The sequence below is a fragment of the Artibeus jamaicensis genome, unplaced genomic scaffold (assembly GCF_021234435.1).
Source record: "Artibeus jamaicensis isolate MK-2021 breed Jamaican fruit bat unplaced genomic scaffold, CSHL_Jam_final scaffold_847, whole genome shotgun sequence".
NCBI classification, from domain to species: Eukaryota; Metazoa; Chordata; class Mammalia; order Chiroptera; family Phyllostomidae; genus Artibeus; species Artibeus jamaicensis.
Window position 1 is genome coordinate 26,780,206 of NW_026522057.1, and position 27,309 is coordinate 26,807,514.

Genomic DNA, 27,309 nt, shown 5'->3' on the forward strand with positions numbered 1-27,309 from the left:
AGGTCCCTGGCATTCTGCCTTCAAGACCCCCCACCCACCCACCCACCCACCCACCCAGGTGTCTTGCTGGCAACTGGCCCTGAGCACTGTGCCAACGTGGCTTTCCTGGCTGGGAACAAGGCACAGGTGGGCGGCAACAGCCCCAGGGCCCAGGGGAGGCCCTGCTGGTATCTGCCCTCACCCTGGTCTTCAGAATGAAAACCAGGGGAATGGAGGAAGCACCCTTTCTCATGGAAATGTCACCTGAAAAAAGCCAGTAGCTTCTCAAATGAGCTGCTGGGGGGGGGGGGTGCTGCAGTGGGAGGGGGGTGCCTAGCAGAGTGGCTGTGGGGGTGTGTGTGTGTGGGGGGTGCACCGCAGCCCACATCCTTCACTTCAGCCAGGGGACCACCCTCTCAAGGCCCCCCATCTTTTGTGGGGTGGGCGGGTGCAGATGGAGTGGGCTGGACACCACAGCCACCTGGCCACGTCGCCGCTGGCCCTTCCTGTGACTCGTTCATTCTCCCACACGCTGCCAGGCCAACTCCTCCCCTAGGGGACCCAGGGCCGCAGGGCCCTGTCTGCTTAAGGTAGAAACGCATCTGTGCAAGGACGAGGCAGACACTGCTCGTGGGAGGTGCGTGCATTTCTGCTGGGGGAGGGGCTTCTTTCTGAAAACGAAATAGTAGGAAAGGTCTGAGGATGGAAGCTTCTCCCTTCTTTCTGCTACACTGTCCCCAGCTCTCTCTCTGCCTGGGCTGGCTGGACCACGGGGAAAGGCAAAGCTCCCAGAGGGGCCAGGGAGACCAGCCTGTCATTCTGGAATGACAGTCCCCGAAGGGCTATTCGGGAATCTTCGCCCACAGGCAGAGAGCCCATTACGCTGCTGAACCAAGGGAGTGGGAATAAAGCATTGTCTGAGAGAAAGGGGAGCGGGGAAGAACGACAGGACGAGCCTGTGTTAGCCTGCGGTTAGCAGAAGACTGCGTTCCCAGATCGAAATCAGATTCTAGCTCACAGCAGCCCGGAAAGTCCCTTGCCTCTTTCCCGAAAACACGGGGCAATGATGCTTGCTCTACAGATGCCAGTTTGACAAGGCCTCCTGCGGGGGGGGGGGGGGGGGGCCTTCTGCCTCTACAAGACTCTGGGTATCGGTCATTTGCAGCGAGCACCCCAGGGCTCCCTGGGAAGGAGGTGGCACCGCAGGGCAGCCAGGAGGGCATGTCTAGAATCCTCAAGACCCAGCTTCCATGCCTGGCTTAGAGAGACTAGCCTATTGTCTTTAGACCAGTTTCAGTTTCAAAATCATCAGTAAATGAGGCCTCCTCCACCAACCTCACAGGGTAGTGGGAAAGATTCAGACAAGGCCACGCTAGACAGAATGCTTAGTATCCAGCCTGGTACTTAACCCCTATGTCACAATCACTCGCAGGCTTCTGATTAGAGCTTCTTCACCACCCTCCCTCGCCATGGGGCCTGGGCAGCCTCACTGGACTGGGTGAGCCCAAGGCATGGGGTTGGCGGACTGCAAGGCCTGGGTCCCAGTGCCACAGTGGTCAGCGGTGTCCCCGTGGGAGCCAGGCCCGTGCCCCCTCCAAACCTGGGTCCTCCTCGGCTTGTGGAACAGGGCAGGGCTGGGTTCCAGCAGCATTTTTCAAGCTGAGTATGAACTCAAGTTAGCAGATTACAAGCAGCATTTTTTAATGAAAAATAGAAAAGAGAGCGTACCCCATGTCTCGACCCTTGTGCTTGGGACAGATCTCTGTGGGACTCAGGATGCTGAGGGTTTCAGGCTGTGCATTGTGGTCCGGAGAGGGTGGGAAGCGGCAGCGTGGCTGGCCAGTTCCGGTTCTGAGACTCTCTGGTTCCTGGCGCAGGGCGGGAGGGAAGGGGGCAAGGGAGCGGGTGGGAGCAAAGGCTGACAATGTCTTCTCGTGGTCTTTTCAGACGTGACTTTCAGACAGCAGTTGATTCTGGGAAGGAAACCTTTGGCACTACTCCCCCATCCCTACCCCCAGACGCAAGCTCTCCGCAGACAGAGGGTGCGTTCTGAGGCAGGGCAACACTCTAAGAGCAGGACGTGCCAGGCTCCGGCCTGCAGTGACTCACTATTATTCAGAAATGGTGGCAGCTCACCCTTTATCCTGGACTGAGACTCAGGCCTGTGGAGGCTGCTTTCTCTCTGGTGTTGCAACCACAGAGGAAGAAATTCCCTGAGAACAGCTGGGGGAGTGCTCAGGGCCAAGGGCGCAGGGAGGCAGATTATGAAAATGCAAGTACAACATAGCAGGGGGCGGGGGGAATTCCTCAGAAGTCAGATGCTACACCAGCACGGATGGTGCATGAGCGCCCCCAGGTGACCACATGTAGCACCAGAACTGCAACCACCTGAGTCCACCAGCAGCATCTCGACAGCGGCAAAGCTGGGCGGCTGACTTCCAGCAAGGGAGGAGACTTCCCGACCCTGGTACTGTGACCCTGTTCCGCCAAGGTCAGCTCTCCTGGTGTACAGAGAGATGCCCTGTCTGGGCCTGGCCGCTGGAGGCCAGAGGAGGCAGAATTTTAACAAAGAGTGCCCCAGTTCAGGCACCCGTTTCACAGGCTCACACGTCAAACAAGAGCAGTACTTCCCGTACTTCCCCAGCCCTGAAGACAGTCCGAACAGTCCGAACAGTCCGAAGTGAAGACACAGATTCCGAGACTCTCTGCCTCCCGAGGAGAGCCCTCAGCCTGACATGGGCACATCCCATCTACCTGGTGCACAGTGTGGGCAGGGGACGGGGCACGGTCCCAGCCTGGGGACATGACTCTGTGGGAAGCTGAAGGAAAAACTGATCATTTTGATTTTTTAAAAGCACTTCAGATACCCCCTGGGGCTTCCAGGAAAACAGGTAGTGCTGGCTCGTACTTCTCAAGGGCAGAGCACCCAACTTATTCTTAAGGAGAAGCTGCCGGTCTGTGCCCCAAGTCTCCCGGCAACGCGTCAGTGGTGAAGCGAGAGGTGGCGGGGGGGGGGGGGGGGTCAGCAGGTGGGAGGTCAGCAGGCTGGAAGCCACCGAGAGGTAGTACGAGAAAGGTGGGCGGTAGCCAACGCTACTGTGCTCCCTGGCTGCCCCCTAAAGGCCTGGCCCGTCGGGTCGGATCAGTGTCTGGACGGTCTGGGGCTTGATGACGCATCTTTGCCCCCAAGACAGATGTGACTGGGTCTCCCGGTTAAACGAGAGAGGGCACTGAGAGTGGGAACACCTGCCAGTAAGTCCCCTGAGATGCAAAGGCCCCCCCTTAAAGAAGGGCTCCCTGGAGTGGCCCGAGCACCTGCGCCCAGCGCGTTTGACAGCGGGGACGGGGTCCTCCCTGAAGAGCTGGGGCACCGGCGGCCCCCCACGCAGAGTGCACTGCTGAGGGAGGGCTCCCGACAAGTCACGAGGTTTTTGGCACTGTGGTAACAACCTGGTATTTGTGGCTGTGTTACTGTCATTGTCCTCCACCTGTCTGTGAGTGGAGGGTCTGGGGGACAGCCAAGGCACAGAGCCGACACGGGGGTGGCACCACCGTCGGGACTGAGGAGAAAGGGACAGGATGCTCTGAGCAGGTGGACAGGGCAGGAGGCTGAAGGTCGGACGCTCAGAAGGAAGCGAGGGCCGCAGCAGCCCGAGCGCTCCGGACAGCGCCCAGCGCCTACTCGGCTGGCGCTCCCTTCTCTCTGCTGTCCACTCTTCACAGTGGCCAGTTCGCAGGCCCCCCCTCCCCAACAGCTCCCGGTGGCCGGCCACATGCCTGCTCCTGGAACCGGGGCTTTCACACTGTCCTGTTTTCTGCTGGTGACATTCACGTGCAGCCGCCGCAGGTCTCGTCTTTGGGTGGGTGTTTCTCTCCTGCCTTGGATTTGAAGCGCCGCTCGAGCCTCTGTGTCTTCCTTCTTTCTGTATCTGCCCATCACAACTAGACGGGGGCCGTCAGAGGGACTGGTTGGGGTAGGGCCTCTCCCAGGGCCTGACCCCGAGGCATCGGATTCCAGAGAGCCGGAGCACGCGGGCGGGTGGCAGGACTCGGAGGGGAGGGGACAGGACAGGTGAAAGACAGCACGGGAGGGAGCAGAGGGCGGAGGCACCGTCATCCCAGGAACGCCTCGTAGTCCATGTACCAAATGAGCTGGCCGGAATCGGGCAGGACACCCGAGATGGGCCACTTCCTGGGCTGGCGGCCCACGCGGCTCACCAGCATGGTGATCTCACGCTTCAGCTTGCCCATGACCAGGACCGCCACCTTCCTGGCGCGGTTGATGAGGGGCAGGCTGAGGCTCATGCGGTGGTGCGGCTTGAAGGGGCTCTCGGTCAGCACGACCAGCTGCTCGCCGTCCAGGCCGGTGGGAGACTGTGGGAAGAGGGAGGCCGTGTGCCCGTCGGTGCCCATGCCCAGCAGCACCAGGTCAAAGCTGCCGTTGGTGACCAGGGCCAAGATGTCCTCGGCATAGGCCTGGGCGCCCCGGTCCTCCTCGGCACACAGGCGCCGGCGCAGGTGCACGGGCATGGGGTGGACGTTGTAGTGGGGCACCCGGACGTGCCGCAGCAGGTGCGTCTGCAGGGCCTGGAAGTTGGACTCGGGATCCCAGAGCGGGACGCAGCGCTCGTCCACCAGCCACAGGTGCGTGTGGACCCAGGGGAAGCTGTAGTGCCCCGAGGCCAGCTGCTGGAACAGGGCGATGGGGCTGGAGCCGCCCGAGAGCGCCAGGTGGAACTGGCCGAAGCGCTGCACCGCCTTCGCCGCCACGGCCTCGATGTCGTCGGCCAGCTTCGCGATCAGCTCCTCGGGCCAGGCTGTGACCAGGGGGCTGTCTCGGTACGTGGCCCTGAGGACCTGGAAGTCACTGGGCAGCGGAGCGGAACCTGGCCCTGGCACCAGCTGCTCAGCCTGCTGCACGGAAAAGGCCAACTGGCTGCCGCTGAACTCGAAGTCCAGCAGGTGCCTGTTCTCCGCTCCCCCCGGGTAGAGGCGCGGGGCCTCGTGGGCCAGGCCCTCCAGCAGGGGCGTCCAGAAGACCCAGGAGGCCAGCAGGTTCTCCGTGGTGATGAAGGAGTCCTTGCGGCCATGGAAGATGTGCGATATGAGGATGGAGTAGGCGTCCTGCTCCTGCACAGGGCTGTAGGCATAGAAATCGGACAGAGGGCAGCCAAAAAGGCGGAGCCCCGGCCGGCCCTCCAGCTCCTTCCAGCTGCCGGAGGGCAGGGCGGGCCTGAACAGGGTCCGGCTGACCAGCACGGCAGGGCTGCCCAGCTCACCGTGGCCGATGTGGAAGATGACCTGCCGCGGCAGGCACCGGCTCCGGTCCCCCGCCCACTGCTGCTCGTTCTGGACGCAAAACGCCCGGTTCTTGAACAAGACCCGGACGTAGCCCACTCTCTCGTCCAAGGCTTTGCCCGACATCAGGATGAAGGGGACGCCCTCCCAGCGCAGGTTGTCCACGTGAACGAGGATGCCTGCAGTAACAGGGGACAGCCCAGGTGAAGCTCCGGCACAGGGAAACCGGGACTTCCCGGCCCCTTCGACTTTCCCTTCTGACCTTCCTCTCCCTGAGACCCTCTTCCGGGCACCCGCTGCACCAGGACCCCCCTGGCCTTGCTAGACTGACCCCCACCCTCCACCCCTCCCGTCACCCTCTCCCCAGCGGAGCCGGACAAACACTCGAGGACCATGGCATACACAGCCTCTCTTATAGACCCACAGGCCTCCAAGAAGGGAGAACTGGCTGAGTCTCCGACCTGGGGCCTCTAAGAAAAGTCTCACGCTGGGGGTGGGGGGGACTGTGGACACACTTAAAGCAAGGTCAGGTGCAGGAGAAAGGAAGGGGTGGTGCATAGGCAAGGACACCTGCCCGGGGCGCTAATGGCCAGAAACCAAGTAGACTCCCCACTCAAGTTCCAAGCCCATTTCCCCATGTACTGTCTCTGCAGGACCTCGGGCAGTTTTTCACTGTACCAGGCCTCGCTTTCCTTCCCTTTAAATGAGGATAATCAACCTACCTGCCTGGTAGGTGTGTGCCTGCAAGAACTAGACGAGATGATGTATGTGAAGTGCCTGGCACAGAGCGGGGGCCCAGCCCGTGGCTGCTGCTCGTGTTCTGGGGTCACTGTCTGCAGTCTGAGGGAGCACCCCCTCCCAGAAAGCTCCACAAAGTGGGGATGGTCCCGGGGACGCGGCCACAGCCCGTGCCGGCCCCCGAGCCCACCTGCGAAGGTCGGCGTCAGGCTCTGGAAGCCGTCTGGCTTGTGCAGCTCCCGGCGCACCTGCTCGCCGTACGCCTGGTACTGGCCCAGGACGGCGCTGCCCCTCCGGAGGCCCCGCAGCGCCCGGAAGGCCTGCAGCTTGTGCTGCAGCAGGGCCGCCGAGCTGCTGGCGTTGTGGGGCAGCTCCATGGCCACCAGGGTCAGGATCTCGGTCAGGTGGTTCTGCAGGACGTCGCGAATGACCCCGTACTCCTCATAGAAGCTGGTGCGGCCTGAGCGGGAGGAGGAGAGGGAGGAGGGGGCCATGAAGTGTGGGCAGCGGGTTGGACTTCCCGAGGGGCAGCAGGACCCTGCCCTGCACCCGCATTCCCCAGCCCAGAGAGCCTACGGAAAACGTTCGGGCAGAAAACCTCCACCAGAGCACGCAGCGGTGTCTCTGGGCCACCTCCGTCCGTGGGAGCCACTTAAGACACGCCGAACCCTCTGGGCTTCTCCAGGAAGAGCGTGGGGAGGGCTCTGGTCCCAGCAAGGGCCAGCCTGCACTCACAGCATGTGGCTGGCCTCTGGCCCGGCCTGGGGCACTGGCCTGGGTTCTGGGGTCTGAAGGCCCCTTACTAGTGTGACTTCTGAGTCTCCGTTTCTGCCTCCTGCTGACAAGTGCCACCCCTTACCAAGTACACAAATGTGCCAAGAAGCCTGCAGGCACCAAGGACACAGACAGGTCTTTGCCCTGAGCTTACAGGGAGGGAGGTGGGGAAGAAGGAGAACATCAAGTCAGTAGAGAAACTGAGATGGTGCCAGAACAGAGGGAAGGTCCCTTCGAGACCTGGAAAGTCGGCCCTGCAAAGAGCCGGGGAGGGAGCACGTGGAAAGCAGAAGCCGGGAGAGCTCTGCGGCCGGGGGTCTGCAGGGGAGGCCAGAGGGAGGAGACAGGAGCTTCTTTTGCTTCTTGGTTCAGGGGAAGCCACTGGAGGGTGTCACACAAGAAAGGACAAGTTCTGACGTGCATTTGGGGTAGACCCTCCCGGCCTGCTGAGGGGGAACAGCTGTTGAAGCGAGGAGACCAAGGAGGAGGCTTTCAGGGGCAGAGCAGGGGCTGCAGAGGGTGGACGATTGACTCACTCTGGAGTCGGCGCTGACCGGGCTGGCCAAGCAAAACAGAGGAACCCAAGGTAACTCCTAGAATGGGGCATAAACGAGGGACAGGCAGTGGGGACACCTGCAGGGCACTTTGATGGAGGGGAAGCCACGAGTTCCGTTTCGGGTGTATTTCAGCTTAGGACGTGCAGGTGGAGATGTCAAGCTGGCCGGGGGACAGGTCGCCTTGAGGGTCAAAGGGCATACCACAGGACACTGAGTGAGCACAGAGCCCGGCGATGCCAACCGGATGCCTGCTGTGGCCTGGCACGGGGCTGCGACATTCCACACACCCCTCCTGGTCACACTCACAGATCCTGTGTGGTACGAGGTCCACGCAGGTCCCTGCTCTGTGTGAGAAGGAAGAGTCGGATGCCCGGGGCTGGTGCCCGCAGAGCCAGGAGCTGGTTGTTGGACACACCCCTCGGCCAGAGCCTGGCATTGGCCCCTCCCACAGCCCTGCACCCAGCAACCCGCCATCCTGCAGGTTTCCACTCCCAGGAGACACCAACGACCTTGGGCCCACCCTCCTGGGGGCCCCCGCCTCCTACCAGTCCCCCCAAAGGACTCAGTGCCCGTTCGTCTCTGCCCCACCACGCCCCAAGCTCCATTGGAGCAGGGTCTGCGTCTCTGATGGCCGCTGCACCCCAGGCCCCTGACAGAGGGCCAGTCAACCCTGTGACGACGCCGTGCAGCAAACGGATGTGTGCACGACGCCATGGACCAGGCGCAAAACCAAGTCGACAGGAAGACACAGGAATTCTTTCATAAAACAAATTCTGGAAGTAGGATGGGAAATGACCAGAAAAAACAGGACTTCGACAAATGAAAAAATATCACTGGACGTTGTTAATGCAATGGATGGGTTTTATGTGTTAGAAACAGTTGAAAAGAGCCAGTTACCGGACGCCAGATCCAAAGAGATTATCCTGAAGGCAGGATAAAGGGGTCCACGCAGCCCCCTCAGGCAACCCAGTGTGAGGCCTCTTCAGAAGGCCACGGTACAGTGTTAGTGAGCCAGACACACGGGGAACGACAGAGAGAAGAGAATAATCCGCACGAAATTTGGAACAGTGAGTGAGGGTACGGGATAGAATTTGGGGAGGGACAGAGGAGACAGTAAAGTTCTTTTTAAAAGATTTTTATTTATTTTTAGAGAGGAAGGGAGGGAGAAAGACAGGGAGAGAAACATCGATGTGTGAGAGGTACATCCATCAGTTGCCTCTCACACGCCCCCAACCAGGGACCCCCCCTGCAAGCCAGGCATGTGCCCTGACTGGAAATCGAACTGGCGACCCTCTGGTTCACAGGCCGGTGCTCAATCCACCGAGCCACACCAGCCAGGGCTAAAGGTCTTTTTTTTACAAGATGGGTTTGTAGGTACATGATATTTGTTATACCTCAGTTCTGTAGAGCTTACACATATTTTGGAAGCATTCTTTTTTCATCTAGTCACTAATTCAAACAAAAAGAAGTGGCCCCTTGTTCCGACCTGCCGGGTCCAGCACACCGCTTTATAGCGGCCTCCCTGGGTCCTGGCCGCCGGTCCTGAGCCACCTGCCCCGGCCAGGCCCCCGAGCAACCCAGCTGGCCGGAGGGCGGGCAGGACTGAGCCTGGACCACAGACAACCTGCCCTGAGGTCAGCCTAGTATGCCACGCCCGATGGTGGTGCTGCTGTCGGGGCAAGAAAGGAGGCCAGGAGCCCTCCTGCAGGAAGGCGCCCACGTCTCGAGGGTAGAATTCTGACTCCTCTATTCCCGACCAGAGCTCCGCACCCCCCCAACCAGAGCGCACCCCTGAGAGTACAGGACGACCCAGCCCAAACATCCCGCCCAGATGCTCGAGGTGCCTCCCCCGCCCCCCGACTGGGAGAATAGCGGCTGAGCTCCCCAGCCCCACAGGGTTCTGGTCTTCAGAGCCCCTGCAGTACCGCTGGGGAGGCATCAGAAAGAAGGGAATGGCACCAACGGCGGTGCCATCCGTCTGCTTGCCCCTCCTCACAGCAGTGGCACCTAGGGCGGTCCTGCCGTAACCCCCATCTGACATATAAGGAAACTGGGGTTCCAAGAGCTTAGGTAACTTGCCCAAGGTCACGTAGCTGGTTGAGGTTCGAACCCAGACCGTCGGCCTCAGCACCCGCAATCCCCACCACCAGAACGGCTCTCTTTTAACTTCCTGCCACTCCCTCCGAACAACCAGGCAACAGCGTCACGCTCAGTGTGGCGCCGAGTGGCACGAGCACCAGGGCTTGCAGAGTGGAATACAGGGTCAAAGACGCAAGCTGGGCTGGGCTTTGGAAGGATGGGACTAGGTCAAAGGTCAGGACCCCCATGCCTCAGTGGCCAGTAAAAGTGTGAGGAGGAGGGGGCGGGGCTTATGTCCCTCAGCTGCCATTGGGCGGTGCCCCCCAGGAGGTGAAGGGCATAGACACTTGCATCACTGAGTGTAATCCCATGAGTTTTCACGTATGTGTGTGTGTATTATCCTCACTGGGGATTTTTTTTCATTGCTTTTTAGAGAGAGAAAAAGGGAGAGAGGAAGGAAGAGAAAGAGGCACAGACGGGAGAGAGAAGCATTGATCAGCTGCCTCCTGTACTGAACCTGACCAGGAATTGAACCTGCAACCATTCGGTTACAGGATGATGCTCCAACCAACCGAGTTGCACCAGCCAGGGCTGGTCACGTGATTTTTAAATGTGCACAAACAGTTCACATTGTTAAAAAGCCTGTGTGTCCCAAAGACACGTGTGTGTGGGCTGACTCTGGCCAGAGGCCGCGTCCTACTCGGGGTGAATGGCACGAGCTGGAGGGCAGGGCCGGGGCCCTCGGTTCAGATGAGAAGCCTGGCCCTGAAAACGAGACGAGGAGTCGGAGGAGCTACTCAAAGTTCTTGGCCTCGGCCAGTTACGGAGTTCCCATGTGATTCGGCAACACCACTGCCACATATACAGGAGAGAAGAGAACGCAGGTGTCCACGCAAAGACTTGTGTTCACGGCCACATTACAACAGCCAAGAGTCGCATCCTAAACGCCCAGCAACGAACCGGTGCATCAGTAAGATGTGGTTTGTCCGTGGAACGAAATATTAGTCAGCAATGAAAAATGACGATGTTCTGGCACCAGCAACAACACGGATGGACCTTGGAAACGTCATGCCAAGTGAAAGAAGCCAAACACAAAGGCCACACGCCACAGGATTCCATCTACATGAAATGCCCAGGACAGGCAAATCCACAGAGACAGGAAGTAGACTGGTGGTTGCGAGGGGCTGGGGAGAACGGGGAAGTTCAAGGATGGCAGCTAAGGGGCCCAGGTCTCCTTGGGGGTGATGGGAATGTTCTAAAATGGACGGTGGAGCCCTGGCTGGCGTAGCTCAGTGGATTGAGTGCGGGCCTGCGAACCAGAGTTTTGCGGTTCGATTCCCAGTCAGGGCACATGCCTGGGTTGCAGGCCAGTTCCCAGCAGGGGACGCATGAGAGGCAACCACACATTGATATTCCTCTCCCACTCTTTCTCCTTCCCTTCCCTTCTTTCGAAAAATAAATAAATAAAATATTTAAAAATAATAATAATAATAAAATAAAATGGACGGTGGTGACGGCTGCACAGCTCTGGGAGCTACCCCCGAAACTGCGTACTTTGAATGGGTGAATTGTGTGGTAGATGAATCACATCTCAGTGAAACTTGTTTCTTTTTAAAATATTAGAGCAGGCGCTGGGGAAGACCAGGACGTCTAGGATCTGCAAGGTGAACGTCAGAGAGGGGCTGGGGCTGGTGGTGATGACATCCAGCAGGGCGCAGTCACGTGGAATGACAGGCTGCCAGGACTCAATGGCTGGGTAGAGACAGGCTGGCTCGGGAAAAGGCGGTTCAGAGCTGTGACCTGGAGTGGGGGGCTCCAGCCAGGCTGCCTACTTGGCCACATCTTAGCCCTGTGACCCCTGGCGAGTGACTCTGTCCCCCACACAAGAGAGGAACCGTCAGCGTACCTCCCAGCGGGGCTGCTGCGGGTTATGAGTGAACACGTATGCATACATGGAACAGCGCCTGGCACACGGGAAGCACCAACCAGCACTGGCTTGTCACTGTCCTGTGTACAGCATTTTTATTGCTATAGGGGCTACAAGAGAGGGGCCAGCAGCTAGGCAATTCGGAGAGTGGTCACTGCTTGGCAATGAGAAGTTAGAAAGAGCAGCTGGTCTTTCATGAGGAAATGCAATGATGGTTTTCGTCCTGAATGTGCTGAGTCTGAAGTGGTTCTGTGAAAATGTCTAAAACGTGGCTGGAGGTGTCAGCTGGGACCGGCAAAGGCAACGGATGCCGGAGAGACACCGGTTTCATCAGATCAAAAATGCCTTCGCCGGTGGAAGAATCCTTACTGCATAACCATGAAGAATTGGGCTGCCCATTCAACTATGTCGCCCCATCAGTGGGAAACCCAGTTTCAGGGATGTTCAGTTATGGGGGGGAGTGGGTCTCAGAACCAATGAATCACAGTGGAGTCGAGAGTATAGAGAATAAAGCTTTGAGAACAGATGAATTCTTGATGGAGAGAGCACAGCAGAGTCCTTAAAAGCCCTGTTATCTGCTTACTATTCATTAGTTTGGCGAATCCCGAAGTGGCCCTTTTCCTATTTTTATCCTCCCTCAATCCTCAGGGAGAGAGCGTTTCATAGGTTTGCTGCCCGCTGTGGAAAAGGCAGCTTCCTTTCCCCCTAATTTCAAGCTTCAGGGGGTGCACTGTGTTCAGCACAGCCCACAGACTGGTAGATTTTGATCCTTTCCTGGCTCTGTATCTTCAGAGTTCAAGTGCAGGACCACACCACAGGCCTGTGAGGGGGCGGGTAGGCAACTTGGCCTCTTAAAGACGCCCAACAAGCTCTTTTTTTCTGGTTACCACCAGTTACTGGGGAGTGACTGTTTTTCCCAAAAATGATCTCTGTTGACCCCTAACGTCCTTTTCTGGGTTGACAGGTGAGGGTTAAAACCCACCGATGTCTGAACAAGGATGGGACAAAGCACAGGCAGGGTGGACGTCGGAAAGAAAGGCCCCCGGACACTGGGCCCCCCTGTTTCCGTCCAGAACTTGTCCAAGACCACAAGCAGGGGAGACCCAAGGCTTCGGCCCCCAGCGATGCTGTCCCTCGGACCCTCATGGGTGGCACCCCACGGACGGCAAGGGAGGTCCGGCGAGAGGCACTAACGGTTGCAGAGCAGACCTGAGCCTGTGGCCTACTGATTCCACTTCAGAAGCAGGAGTGTCCAGCTCATTTTCACCAGGGGCCGCATCGGCCTCAAGGTTGCCTTCAAAGGGCCGAGTGTAATTTCAACTCCTTAACAGTTAAGGAGTAATTACATGTATACAGTCCTGAAATCATGTTGGCCCTTGGAAGGCAACTGCGAGGCCGGTGTGGCCTCCGGTGAAAATGAGTTTGACACCCTGACTTAAAGGGAAAAAAGGTAATACTCACAAATGTTCTAGAAGTAGATCGCGGTTGCACAAGTTTGTGAATATATTTAAAACTCCTGAATTGTATGTTTTAAAAGGGTCAACTTTATGGCATGCGAATTATATCTTAATTTTCTTGAAAGCTCACAGAGTACCGTTTAAAATAGCAAAGACCTAGAAACTCCTAGACGCACAGAACAACTCATACTCTGTGGCGTAAACAGAATTGAACAGAAATATGAAGCTACTAAAAGGTAGAGATTATGCAGATTGTCAATAGGTATATAAGTGGGAGAGAGAGAGAGAGAAAGCTCAGTGAAGAGTGGTCACGAAAGCTGTCACAGACCGGCTGCGGGACTTTATATAGCCCCTCACAAGTCACGCATAAGTCACGTGGAGCCCGGAGGTGGCCCTCGGCTGCCTCCTGCCCTGCCCACGGGCAGAAAGAACCGCATGTCCATCTGTAAAGCATTTACGGATGTCCACGTACGTCCCATGTACGTCGTCTGACTTAACCTCCCCCACAACCCAAGAGAGACGCAACGGGTCATCGTCGCTCTAGGTGGCCTGCCTGAAAAGAGTCCAGCCGCTGTTAATGTAACGAGACCGGTTTTTGTGACATCGATGTGACCTGGCAGCCAAGGAGAGTGGACTGGAATGTGCATGCGTGAACAATGACGACTTCACCGTACTAGGCGGTAGGGGTGGCAGCCGCCATTCAGTGAGCACGTGCGCTGTGTAGCCGTCACATTCAAAGTGACTGAGCGTGTGGAGCTACAAATCTGCATCAAAAATTTTGTGTTAAGCTTGAACTTTCCTCTGCGGACACTATTTGGATGATTCAGAAGGCCGCAGCTACGGGCAGCTGGTGATGGGCAGCTTCATCTCAACAACGTGTCTGCTCACCCATCATGTCTCGTGCGGTTTTTTGCAAAACATCAAATCACCCAGGTGACTCAGCCCCTCTACAGCCCAGATTTGGCGCCCTGCGACTTCTGGCTTTTCCCAAAACTAAAATCAGCTTTGTAAGGGAAGAGATTTCAGAACGTTGATGAGCTTCAAGAACATATGACAGGGCAGCTGAGGGTGACTGGGAGGACTGAGTGAGGTCCCAAGGGGCCTGCTTTGAAGGGGGCTGAAGCATCATTGTCCTGTGTACAGTGTTTCCTGCATCCTGTGTCTTCTTCAATAAATGTCTGTCTTTTTCGTGATACATGGCTGGATCCCTTCTGGACGGACCTGGTATGATGGAGACTGTGCCGGGGACCACGGCCTCTGGACCTGGGGCCAGAAACCCTGAGCTATTGCCTCCACATTATGAGAGACCCAGAAGTCCCCAGCAAAAATGGGGCTTTAAAAACACAAAAAACTGAAAACTAGCCGCAATCCCCACCAATACCTTCTGGGATCACTAAAAATAAAAAGGGGGCTGGGCTAAGGAGAGAGCTGGCGGCTGGCAGGGAAGCCTGGAGCTCCGCCCGCAAGAGCCCGCAGCCCGGCAGGGGGGCTGCCCTGCTGAGCGAGCCCTGGCCCTTCAGACGCCGGGCTGGAAGGCAGGGCAGCTGGCGTGCACCTGGGAGGGTCCTGGCAGCCTCGTCCCTCAGCGGGGGGCACGGAACGGTCACTCCAGCCCTCAGAAGTGAACGTATGTCACGCTCCTTCTGCAGTGTCAGAACAGGGACCCTCCCAAGCCAACCTGTCAATTAGGGACCCAGGCTGCTTTCGGCAGAGCCTTTCCCAGGGGCTATGACAGGGACCAGCAGGGGCCAACTGCACACAGAAGCCAAGTGGCCCGCCAAGGTCACTCCCTGCATGACCCATGGCGCTGCTTCAGGAGACCCGGGTGCCCGGGGTCTCTGTGACTCTCTGAGGCTCATGGGGTGGACACTGCCCAGGAGGGCGCCCCAGATGACACAGGGGGAGCTGCGTACTGGGGGACTGGAGGGAAGACTACTTTTTCCTTTCCTCCCCACCCTCCTGAGTCTGTCTGTTTGTCTCTCTCCCCTCTCTCCCTGCTGTCTGTGCAGCAAACTTGCTGCTGCAGCGAATCCCCTGGGCCAGAGGCTGTGGCAGAAAGGAGGAAAAAGCCACTCAGCCAGCTGTGAGGGAGGCCGCCTCCGCCCCGTGGACGTGAGTGTATGGGGACAGCCAAAGGCCCCTGCGGCTCCAGGCCCCCTTCCCAGGGCTGGGCAGCAGCTCGGAGCAGAAGAGCTGCCTTTCCGGGCCTGGTTCACAGCTCCATCTGCTCCCAGCGTTCCAGCGGCAGACCAGGCTGCCAGCAGGACCCGGGCATTGCCTCCCCGCACAGGACCCAGTGGGGGCTGCACAACTGCCACCGGGAGGGAAGGGAAAGCCGGAGCTGGCTGCCGGGCTGGGGGTAGGGGGGGCACAGCTGCAGAGAGAAGAGCAGCCACACTTTGCCCTTTGGCTTATCGGTCAGAATGCGGGCCCCGAACCTGCCTGCTGGCCACACCCAGCCCCACTGCAGAGGGTGCCAGGACCTCCAGCGGGACAGTCCTTCCTCCTGCCTGCTTCCGGTCCCCAACCCTGGGAGAAGGCCAGCTGAGGCCCTGGTGTGCTGTGCACGGGGCCTTCTGGCCACGGTCCAGGCTCCAAAGCAAGACCCAGAGGGGACAGCAAGGGTCAACGCTTGGGGCACCAGAGCTGCACCAGGCCACCTCCTTGGGATGTGAAGAATGCCTGTCCCTCTGGGTCCCAGTGGGAGAGTGGGGGGTGGAGGGAGAAAAGGAGCAGGAGACAGAAAGACAGACAGACAGAGAACTCCCTCTGTTGCCAAAGGACTGGTATCCCAGGCCCCAGGGAGCACAGTAGTGGGAAGTCACCTTGGTTACACACTGTTCCGGGCCTGAATATGCAAGTGGCAGGTAAACAGGCCAGCTAGGGAGCCCCAGTCCCCAGGATGGCTGCAGTCCTCCTGGCCACCTCTGACGGGGACAGTGGGCTGTACCTGCCCCCTCACCGGCTACGAGTCCCTGGGGGCTGGTGGCCCCCCTGCGCCTGCCCCGCCCCAGGTCTTTTGGCTGCTGGGCTGAAGGCACGGTGCCACTGCAGTGAAGCAGCCCTGTGCCCTAGGGCTTGGCAGCTCTGGGAGCCTCCCCTCAGAACGCACCCCTGCAGGCAGCAGGACCGGGCGCCCTCCCCCACGGTGTTGCCATTCACGGGGAGATTCTCCCTGCCCCGGGCTGGCCCCTGACAGCCAGACATGCCCAGGCCTCTGCCTGTCTTCCTGTCTTGCCTTCTGTTCTCCTTCCTCCAAAATCCGAAAGCACCTTTGCCACACTTTCCCTGGCCCCTGGATCCACAGGGATCCTGCCGAGAAACCCAGAAATGGCAGCGGATCCAAGGGGAAATAAGAGGCAATGGTGCCCACTGGTGTTTCCAGACATCGTGGGTCTTCTCTAACCCATAGTGGGCACGGGAAGGAACTGGCAGAAACAGGGGGTGGGGGGAATCCTGGTGGCCTAGCCCTGCCAGTAACCAGGCCAAGTTCAAGTCCAAGCAGAGCCAGGTGCTGGCGCCCACAGCAGGTGTGGCGGGGCTCCTCCCATTCCGCCTCCCGCTCTCAGCCCTGGGTCTGCAGCTCATCTCTCTGCAGATAACGCAAGGTCAAGGCCCAGCACTCACTGCTGCCAGGACATCACACATACACAGGCACAAGGAGGGGACCCACGGCCTGAGCCCCTGCTGAGGACAGCAGCGGAAAGCTGGAAGGGCTGGGGGCATCCTGAGACCCCTCCAAAGGCTCACTGCAGTGGGGACCCCTTTTCTGATAAGGGCTCCAGACTGGAGAAACCCAGGTCTGCTCCAGGGCAGCGGTGCCCTCCCGGCCGGCTCCCCCAGTCCTGCCTGACCGCCCCAGCCCACCCTGCCCCCCTCCCTGCCCCCACACATCCCCCCCCTGCTCCGCAGTGAATTGGTGCGGTATCAGGGCACAGAGGTAGGGTTGCCCTGCTCTCCGTATCTCTGGAGAGCGTCTAGCTCTAAATAAATATACACCCAAAGAGGAAGGGAGAGAAAGCTGGAGAGAAACCAAGAGAAAGAAGGAATTTAAATTAAATTATTTAATTTAAAAAGTAAAAAAGAGGAAAAGGCACAGAGAAGGAGGCAGACCTCCTAGTCCGCCACCCAGGCCCTCGGGGTCTGGGGCCCCACCCCACCCAGGCACACACTTCAGGGTGCGGACGGGCCGGGACCCTCCTTCCCAGGCTGCAGAGCGGCCTGCAGGGAGCTGTACGCCGGGTGCAGAGCCTGGCGCTGGAGCCAGGCCGCCTGCCCAGGACCTGGCCCCACCACTTCCTATCGGCTGACCTTGGGCACGTCACCAAACCTCATCTGTCGGTGGAGGCTAATAATAGTACCCACCTCATTTGGCTACTGGGGGGATTAGGACACAATAAGAATCCATGTTTATTATTGCTTTGAACAGGGACAGTCCATGCTCAAAACATCTGATGAAACCCCCGAATGCCAGAGCTCACAGGGGCCTTAGCCGTTGCCACCTACACAACTTCCCTGGCTCATCTCACGGATGAGGGGTGACATGCCAAGGTCTCCTGGGCGAAGGCAGAGCCGGCCCGGCACTCGGGTCTTCCGACGCCCAGGTCAACACTCAGTATGCACGTTCCCGGGCGTGAGCCGGGTGCCCGAGCGGGGATAGCCAGGGCCCTGCGACCTGCTGGGACAGATGCCCCAGACGGGGACAACGAGGAGAACACTGGGAGGGGCAGTGGAGGGAGACTCCTGGTGCGCTGAGCACCATTCAAGGGTGGACCCTGCCAGGACGCTCAGCAGAGGCCCCGGGAGGAAGTAACAGCTACGCCGAGGGTTAAGGACGGGAGGGCCCAGAAGGTGAGGGGATGTACCGGTCACCTGGACAAGTAGAAAAGTTGTGGGAAGCCTGCCACCAGTGGGCCTCCACCGCAGAGAACTGAGGTGAGCCGCCCGAATTTACTGCGGGCCAGCTGCGGGAGCCAAGCGAGCTTAACCAGACCCCGCTCCCTGAGGGCAGCCGTGACCCCTCCGGTCTGCCTGCTGGCGCCCCGGGGCTCAGCGTGGCCCGCACACCGGCGAGCAACGCGGCAGAGGCAAGGGCCAGCCGGGGCCTCACCTGACGCAGGGCAGGAGGCCCACCCACGCACCTTCAGCATCCACCGTCTCTTTCAGGACGATCTCCACCCGCTCCACGTGGTGTCGGTTCCAGAGGCCGTCCAGGGCCTCGCGGTTCTGGTCCCGGAAAGGCAGGATCTGAGCCACGGCCTGGCGGGGAAGGAGACTGGTTGTGCTGCACGCTCCTCCCGGCACCAAGTCGGAGTCCTGACGCCCCGGCGGGGCCCCGCGCCCTCTCGCCCCGCTCCGAGAAGGCCCTCGGAGCAACGGTCGGTCCCTGGACTTCAGGGCTTCCCGGCCCCGCAAGGGCTCAAGCACTTTTAAGGGACCTCCTCGGGGTGACCAGATTTCTAGTTTGCCAGGAAAAAAAATATTTAAGGTTATTTAGCATCTGTCACCATGGACCTTTAATACCAGAAAGCTGTTGTAACACCAAAAATAGAGTAAGAAAAGCTTCAAATTGAAAACACGCCATCTATCATTTTTTTCACTTTCCCATAAACAAGTGAAAGTCCCTCTGGGACAGGCACGGGTGTGCGGCCGCTCTGGGCAGCTGCAGCGCCAAAGAGGGCCGGAGGCGGGGCTGCCCCCGGGCGCTGGGCCCTCAACCTGCTCAGCGTGGGAAAGCTCTCTGCCGGCCTATCTGGGGACAGATGTCCTAAAGGGGCTCTGAGGGCACGTTCAGAGTGACCTGGCCAGCTGACAGGTATCACCCAGGTTGGCCCCATGCTCTGCCACAGGGGCCTGCCCGAGAAGCCCGGACCGCAGGTCCCTATTCGGTGTTAAAATCTTGTCACCAGCCTTCTGGTTCGAAACAGAACTCGGGGAGAAAACGATATTGAAAAGCAGGCAGAGAGGCTTGGAACAGGTGGTTTGCTGTAATTCCCACAGCACCCCCAGCTGGGAGCCGGGTCCAGCTCCCGGGGGCGGGGGGCCACCCCCAGAGGGGACGCAGGGCGAGCTCAGAGAGCAGAGCCCGGCCCCTGCTGGGCAGCAGTGGGCAGGACACGTGTGCGAGGGCCTGCTCACCGCTTTTCCTTAGTCCTCTGACCTTCACAATGACTGTGGAGCTCAGATTTCACATGCCTTTGGGCCTCATTCCACAATTAGTGATGAGGCCCTGCCCACGGGTTAGCCCAGCTTGCTCCAACCCTGGCGGGCTCTGAGCTGAAGCTCACCTGCTTGCCCAGGTAATGGTCCACCCGGTACATCTCCTCCTCCTGGAAGAAGCTCCCGAGTTCCGTGGCCAGCTGCTGGGCTGAGAGGTAGTCGTGGCCGAAGGGTTTCTCCAGGACGACCCGCAGCCAGGCGTCGGGGCCTGGCCGGCAGCTGCTGTTGATGCTTCGGGCGATGTCTGCATAGGCGAAGGGGGGCACCGAGAAGTAGAAAATCCGGCCAGCCTCCCGGAGGCCCTCCCGCTGGACCAGCGCCTCAATGTCCTTGCTCAGGGCCAGATAGTCCTCAGTTGTCTTCAGCTGGCGGTACTGGCTCAGCCGCTGGAACTGGTCCTTGAGTTCGGCACAGCGATCAGGGGCCACATCCTTGGGGCAGGAGAGGGACTCCAGGATCTTGGCCAGGATCTCCTGGCCCTGCTCGGGGGTCGTCAGAGCAGCCCCATGGAAGCTAAAACGGTGGCCCTTCCCCGCCTCATCCAGGTACAGCTGGAACAGTCCCTGCCACAAGTACTTCTTGGCCAGGTCCCCAGTAGCTCCCAGCAGGATTACGGAGACATGTCCCTGGAGCTCCTGGGCCTGCAGGCAGCCCAGCAGGGCCACCCACACGGCCACCGTGAGCATCTTCCGAAAGCCTGGGCGCCTGGGGTGCCTGGAAAGAGCCACAAGGAACAAGGAAGGGTCAGACACGGCCCCGGTGGCTGCGATGTGGGGTGAACATACGTCTAGTCTACCAAACACTTCCTGCCTGGCAAGAAACAGCCACGTGTCTCTCGGAAAAATGTTAAGAGGCTCATGGCTTCCCCCTCCCTGCCCCGCAGCTTGCTTCTGTGCCAGGAAGCCAGTGGGTAGAGAGCCTGCTCTGTAAACAGGGACTATGCCCCGGAAGGTGGCAGGCCACTGCAAGAGGTGGGACATTTGTCCACGGGAGCATGGGAAGACAGCACAAGCCACGGGGGGGAAGCCCACGGGGCTGCTGTGGGATGGGAGCTGCGCACCTCACGATCAAGGGCAGGCTCTCCCCCTGAACACAGGCTGCCTGGGCCACCAGGGCAGCTCAGGGATGTGGCAGGCCCTTAGATGACGCCGGTCACCTCCTCTCACACCTCTTTGCTTCTCCCACGCCCACGGGGTTCTAAGACGACATGCTGGCTGACCATGGCTACAGTGTGGGAATTAGAAATGCACGGGCCCTGGAATAGCCCCATGGAGGAGGTGTGGGAGAGGCAGCCACACAGGCACGTTTCTCTCCCTCTTTCTCCTCTCTCTAAGAAGAAATAAATAAAATATTTCATAAAAAAAGAAATCCCAGGAACTGACGAGGGCCCTGCAGTTCTCCATCACCCCCTGCATGGAGGCCCCAGGCGGGCCTCCTGCCTCTGACCCCTCCCCCACTTTGCCCTTTGCTTCCTCCTCATCTCCCTGGAGACCCCTCCCCGAGACGGCACCAGTTGGTAGCCAAACCAAGAAGAGGGTCCCACAACAGCGTTGGCGCCCGGCTCTACCAGACACGGGACACACTCCTTATGGAGCTTCTCACTGGTGGACCCCGTGACCCTCCTCCACTCTGCCCTTATCGGCGCTCACCCCCATATCCAGAGCGACCACAGGACCCTTCTACTTTCTTCTCCTGCCTTCCAAGTCCTGTCCCTGTCCCTTCAAGCATTTCTTTCTCCACTGGCAACCACCCCGGTTGGAGGGAAGGCAACGCTGCAAGGTCAGTGCGGAAGAACGGCGCGGCCCAGGGCAGAGCCTGGGGAGGGAGCCGCCGCCAGCTGGCAGGCGCCTCTCAGAGCTCCCGACCGGAGAGTGGCAGGCGGGGCTCTGGACGGGCTAGTACAGGCAGCAGAAGGAGCTCGAGAGCTTCAGGGGGCCTGGGTGGGCAGCTGAGGGAGCCCAGAGGGCCAGGACCTCTAGCCCCGCACCAGAGGACCACGGAAAGCCCTCTATGTAATGCCCCTCTGACGTGGAGGGTCTTGCTGCGGTCTCTCCCAGGTCAGCCCCCCTTGTCTCCTGTGTATGTCCCCAGAACTCCTTCAAACAAGCACATCAGAGCCGCTGGTGATGGCAACAAGGTTGCTTACTCCGTGGTTGCTCAACTCCAGGGACCAGGTCTTTCCTGAACCTGTGTGGGTGGTGTGTGTGTGTTTGGTTTATTACCATTTTTTAAAAAACCTTAAAACAGTGTTTCTCAAACTTTAATGTGCATCTGATTCTCTGGAGGGTCTTTTTGAAAAGCAGATTCTGACTCAGAGAGTTCAGGGAGGGGCCCGAGAGGCTGAGGCTCGCCCGAAGAGCGCACTTTGGACAGCGAGACGCAGGAGAGCTGCGCACTGAGTCTACAGCAACTGCATCTGCCTGCTGCTGCCTTCGCCAAGGCCAAGGCCAAGGGCCTCGGGCTCTGGCGGGTGCAAACAGGGGATCTTTCAAAACTGCCCTGCAGTGGTTTCGACTGGCCCAGCGCCCTGCAAACTGGCCACTAACTACAGAGAGCTCGACGGCCATTCCTGGTGGTCAGTTAGCAGGCAGCATGTGCAGGGGACTTAGATGCACTGTCCCCCTCGCTCCTCAGACCCACCCCGGGAAGGAGGCGCTGCGGTGACGCTCGTCGTGCAGACGAGAAAACCGCAGGTGAGGTCAACTGTTGAGTCGCAGAGCCCGCGTCCCCGTGTACCCGCAGCGTGGCATTTGGATCAGAGGACCTGGGCTCAAAGCCACCTCCGGGCTCTATGACCTAATTCAGTCACCTAGTCGGTTTGGGTCCACGTTCCCTCATCTAAAAAAGGGGACACCAGGTGGCTCCAGCACATCCCCTGCGAGGCAAGGCTCGGCTGTGGAGGGTTTTCCTGAATCCCTTCCTCCCTCCTCCTGGCCTGTTCTGAGAAGAGGGGGCTGTGAGAGGAATCTTCTAAAATAACGAACTTGCAGTTGGCCAAAAGCATGGCAGCGGCGCTCTCACTGCTGACCTTGCTACCAGCCTCTTCTCTTTTTCACAAATAGACAGGAGGCCCTCAGGGGGAAAGTCCGAGAAGCCACAGGACGGGGCGGGCAGCGCACCGGGCTGTGAGTTGGAATGCGAGGTGGTCCTCGCTGGTCCTGCCGCTGAACCACCTCGTCACCTGGAACGTGGTGTCTTTTCCCCAGGCTGCACCTTGCAGCCTTCTCTGCCACCTGGGAGAGACGGACTTGCAGGACCGCAGCCCACATTTCCAGGAAAGGAGATAACTGTTATCGGAGAGACACCCACCACCTTTCCGGAAGGGCAGTTCAGTGCTTTCAGCCCCAGGCCAAGGTAGTATGGGCCAGGGAAATGCAGGGCTGAAAAATGAGGCAAGGAGCTGATAACCGCGTCCTTCGGAAGTTAAGACAAAGCTTTCTGAAGCTGTACCGTCAGTGCTTGGAAGATGTCACTTCATTCACACACAACAGTGATGATTCAAGACACTTCCAGAAATGCACCACACTGCCAAGTGAGGGCCTCGGGGGCGTCCTCGGAGGTGTGGCAGTCGTTCCCCTGACGGGGCTCCTCTTGGCTTCAGGACTGACAGGGCACATGACCACGGTCCAGGCACCCACCCCTGCTCCCACTGCAGACCAAGGGCTTCCTGCCCAGCATCCTGGGGACTCACCTTTGAGGCTCAGGTCTGTTCACATCCACAAAGCCGTGGACACTGCCTGGCCAGAGGATGTGGGTCAGAATCAGGTTCCCCGTCTCTGTCTCCGCCCAAGCGAAAGGGGCAGCTATGGGGGGGCACCCGCAGAGCCGTGCCTGCCCAGGCCGGGTGCAGACCCAGGGCGCCAGCAGTTCCTGGCGCGCCCCACGGGGAATCGGCTCTGGGCCTCTGTTCCCAGAAACCAAGGGGCGGGAGAGGGGCTGGGAGGTAAAGGTCAGTGGCTGCAGCCACCCCGCTCCCTCCATTTCTGCTTTCGGTTTGCCAGGAGGGGAGGAGGGAGGTTTTCTTTAAACCACAGCCCAGGATTGTGGAATTTTTAAAAGAATGTGTAGGACTAAAACAAAGGAAACTGAAGATCCTCTTCAACTAAAGTACCAGGGACTGGGCCGGGTCTCCGCTATACGCACCTACTCTCTCGCTCTCTCCTTTCTCCTGCTCTCTCTCCTGTCTGCTGGGGCCCCTCTGTGCCACCCCCTGCCCCCCACACATGCAGGCCAGACCCTCATCAACGACCGCCCGGGGCTGAACTGAGGACCAGTGTGAGATGAGCGCTAGGGCCCTTCTTCCTAATCTGAGAGAGTCCTTATTCCCATCGCCTGCCTGTTCAGGTTCCAGTCTTGGGTCCCCAAGACTCAGAGGGTGTACTGAAGCCGCCTTGTACCTGCCCACAAGATTCAACCGCTAAATTTTCAGGATTTTTTCCAGCCAGTTGTTAAGCATAGCCATTATTAACAACCGAATTATACACACTTATAACTAAACCCATTGTAGTCACAGCACAGGTCATAAAGGCTCAAAACTCATGACTTACTAATTATTTTGCTACATTTTACTATGATCCAATCTCTTGACATTATTTTCATCTATTGTGTCTGTAAGAAGAAGATACTCTGTAACATGTGCTTGAAATTGGCCAGCTAGTGGTGTTCACACAGCAGTTATTGGCAAATGCTACAATGCAGCACCTCCACCTCCTACCCCCTGCAGAGCTGGTTGTTACACATTTACCAGCACAACCGGCCTATCTGCCAAGTCCATGTTTCCCGTCTGGACTTTCTCCCCCTGAACTCCACACTCAGACCACCAACTGCTACTGTGACGCCATCAGTTGCATGTGTACAGCTTCCCACGTTTAAAATCAAACTGACTTATCTCCCAACCTGCTCCCAGCGCAGACTCCCCCATTCTCAGTAAAAGGCAGATCTCTCCTTCCCAGCACTCAGGCCAGAAACCCTGGGATCGCCAGCCCGTCACAAACCCTACAGTTTCTATCTTCCACCTTTTTGTAGAAAACACCCACTTCTCTCCGCCTTCTGCCCCCGCACTCTGGTCCTGGCCACCACCACGGCCTCTGCATGCACTGCTGCACAGACCACCACCCCTCCGCCACTGGCCTCCCATTTCCGTCCCTGCCTGAACCCAGCAGTCCCTGGGTCAGATCACATCACTGGTCTGTCCAGTGGCCTGCAGGGTCCCACAAGTGCTGGCCTCCCACCTGTTACCTCTTTCTTTCCCTGCCTCTCTGGCCTTCTCTAGGCTGCAGCCGCCCATCCTCCTGCCTCAGGGCCTTTGTACTTGCTGTCCTCTCTGCCTGACCTACTTTTCCTCACAGACGTCCACAAGGGCCACCCCCTCACTGCTTCAAGTCCTGGCTGTAATGTCACCTTCTCAGGGAGGCTTTCTCGGCCGACTATGTAAAACTGTAACCCTCCCACCCCCCTGTCTTCCCCTGCTTTATTTGTTCCCCTAGTGTCTATCGCTTTCTAACATAACTGGGTGAGAAAAGGATGCTGATTTTGTTTATTGTCTGCCATCCCGCCCCTCAAGAATGTAGGTGCCAACAAGGACAGAAGTTTTTGTGTTTTGTTCACTGCGTAGCTCCAGTACGCAAAAGAGGAGCCTGGCACACAGAGGGTGTACCGCAAACATCTGCTGAGTGAACAAACAAACCAATTTGCACAAGCCCTCTGTCACCTGCGTCTGAGCTCTCTGCACCTGGATGACGACAGCACAGAGGAACAGACCTCGAGTGGAGACTAATACGTGACACGGTACCTATTAGCAGCCGCTTGCTACCTGTAACAATATTATTAATAATAAAAGAGATACTCACAGAGTACTACATTGCACACGAAATGCTAGTCTAAGAGCTCGCCATGCATCGTGTGACAGCCTGCGAGGTAGGTATTTTTATTGTCCCTATTTTTAGGAGGAGTAGAGGGGAAACTAAGGCGCAGAAGGTGAATTAACTTACTGCAGTTGGTAGGCGGATAGGATGAGGACAGGCCGACTGGCTCCTGTGCTTACCTCCCCCCTATCTGTACATGCCTGACTATGACCCCCTATAGCGACATGCATAACATTGTATCAGTGCGGCCACCCCTTCTGCTCCTCTAACAAATGGGAACATCCGTGGTTTATAAACAAATAGGCTCTTTCTCTTGCATAAGCTCCGGGAGCTGGGAGGCAGCTCTGCACCCTGAGGTCAAGGTGTCCTGAACACTAACTGCTGTAAACGGCTAACAGTGACTCACTCTCCTTCTCCCTTTTGACGTCATAAAAACATTGTGTTCAAGCCTGAGTTGCTTTGTTAAACCCCGGAAGGGCCACTCAGTTTCTGGCGATCAGGTGAAGTGGGAGAACCGAGCTGTGTGACCTTACACCGGCTATTTAACCTCTCTGTACCTGGGCCACAGAGTGGGACAACAAGTCGATAAAAACAAAACGAGACACTCCATATAAAGGACTTGGCACGATGCTTGGCACAGAGCAAGCACCCAAGAAATGTTAGCTCCAATTATTATGAAACCAATAGCATCATGAGTGAAGGGACGTTTCTTGCTAGCTTCTTGGAACAGCTGCAAGGCCGATTAACCACCTCCCAACAGAGAAAGTGCCAAGGAACAGCTAGCTCGGGAATAGCTTCCTGACCTTCCAACCACACCGATGAAAAACACAAGGGCTGTGATGCTGAGATTGTTAGGTCCCCACCCAGCCTTTGAGGGGCTGATAATCTGGCCCAAAGAACACAGCAGGAGGGCAAACCTCTCACTCTGCAGCCCTAGGCTCTCGCTTCACTGCTGAGGGCCTTTTCTCCAGCTGTAAAGTGGGGATCATCGCCTCATGTTAACCCTTGGCTGAAAAAAAGACAACCCAGATCATGGCTGTGAAAATACTCTGGGAGGAAATGGTGGTAAGAGCTCTCACAGACAAAAAGCCACCTGGTTCCCAACGCTGGACAGCAGGCAAAGCAAAACCAGACTTCTTGCTCTGCCCCGGTGAGGGCCCGACAGACTCCCGGGGACGTCTGCCAACCTGCGCTGACATTTGTCTTGTTCAAATGCCATCAATAAAGTGAGAAGTGGCCGGGCCACAGATGACCGAAGTGCCTCTTGGTTTCCTTTTTCTTGCCCACAGATTTAACTATCTCCCTTCTAACGGGCTCAAACCCACCTGACCAGAAGAGTAACTTAGTAACCTCCAGACGTGGGATACAACTGACTTGAATGTTTGCCTACGGTGGTTATTTGTTGAGCAGTCATGTACCTCGAAGAAACAGTTGCACAAAAAGCTCTCGGAAAAACGAGCTCTGTTCACGCCAAACACTGAGCATTTTTTTTTCCTCAGGTGCTCCTAAAACTTACCAAATAATTAACCTTATATATAGCTCAGAAATTCTATCAGTCACCCATCGCTGCAAAGAATGAAGAAAACAATGTAAAATGTGCCCACTCTCCTCCAGTTTCCCCTCATCTACTAAGTTTCGTGAGCCATTGGCCTAGTGGGGGTGGGGTGGGAGCCGCACCGGGTTGTGCGTGGCAAGGAATTCATTCAGGCTTATGATTTTTCCAGTTCTCATTTCTGGCAAAACTTTCAAATTTGAGTGAGCTGATTTTCAGAGCTCTGGGCGAGTTTGCTTCTGGAAAACCATTCGTTGGGTGCGTTGGAAACGCCGACTGAAACCTGAGAGTTAATACCAAAGATTAATCAGATCTCATGAAAAAGCAACGAGTCCCTACTCTCGTTTAACTGAATTCCAGAAAGCCTAGGAAGGGACCCCACTGGCCCCTCTGGACTAGCCTCACAGGGGCCTGCCTGCCTGCCGCCGAACCACCAACAAACAGAAGCTGTACCCAGGGATCCGACCGAGGTGGACGTGAACAATTAATTTATTTTGCAGAAGGAGGGTGGGAGGAGATTTCGGGCAGGCTCTGGCCCAGCCTGGCTCCCAGAGGCTGCAGGCTGGCGGGTAGTAGCGAAGGTGACTCTTCCCGACAAAATGCCCAAGGGTTTAACAGCCGCGCGTGGCCGGCCTCCCGGGCCCGCGGCCCGACCCACCGACCTCTGGTTCGGCCCCGCGCGCGCGCGCTGCCGCCATCCGGCCAGAAGGAACGCCTGCGGCCATCCGGCCAGAACGCCTGCGGCCAAAGGAGCCAGAGAGAAAGCGGGAGAGGCAGCTTACTTCGTCTTAGCCGTCAGAACCGGCCGCTGCTCCGGGGAACGTCGGGGCGGCGCACTGAGAGGTGCGCTGCTGCCCGGGCTCAG

General features: G+C 58.0%; 1 protein-coding gene across 2 annotated transcripts; it reads right to left on the reverse strand.

Moving 5' to 3' along the window:
- Window positions 1-2,646: 2,646 nt before the first annotated feature.
- H6PD (hexose-6-phosphate dehydrogenase/glucose 1-dehydrogenase) lies at window positions 2,647-27,309 on the reverse strand. Of its 2 annotated transcripts, none has more exons than XM_037165651.2 (5): window positions 27,227-27,309; window positions 19,097-19,742; window positions 17,951-18,068; window positions 6,206-6,475; window positions 2,647-5,456 (listed from the first exon to the last, which is right to left on the reverse strand). In XM_037165651.2, exons 2-5 carry the CDS (start codon window positions 19,712-19,714, stop codon window positions 4,093-4,095), a joined length of 2,370 nt encoding a protein of 789 aa, XP_037021546.2. In that variant the 5' UTR covers window positions 19,715-19,742; window positions 27,227-27,309; the 3' UTR covers window positions 2,647-4,092. The 2 variants fall into 2 exon arrangements, with proteins under 2 accessions (XP_037021546.2, XP_037021545.2); XM_037165650.2 differs by lacking the exon at window positions 27,227-27,309 and adding an exon at window positions 22,720-23,690.

What these genes read in the sequence shown, in the direction of transcription:
- H6PD (XM_037165650.2), bottom strand. Translation starts at nt 23,009, where the DNA reads ATGGAGGGAGCGGGGTGGCTGCAGCCACTGACCTTTACCTCCCAGCCC. An exon ending in AACAGACCTGAGCCTCAAAG is followed by an intron (nt 19,743 to 22,719) that starts GTGAGTCCCCAG and finishes GGCTCTTTCCAG; the next exon opens with GCACCCCAGGCGCCCAGGCT. An exon ending in AGAGACGGTGGATGCTGAAG is followed by an intron (nt 6,476 to 17,950) that starts GTGCGTGGGTGG and finishes CCTCCCGCTCAG; the next exon opens with GCCGCACCAGCTTCTATGAG.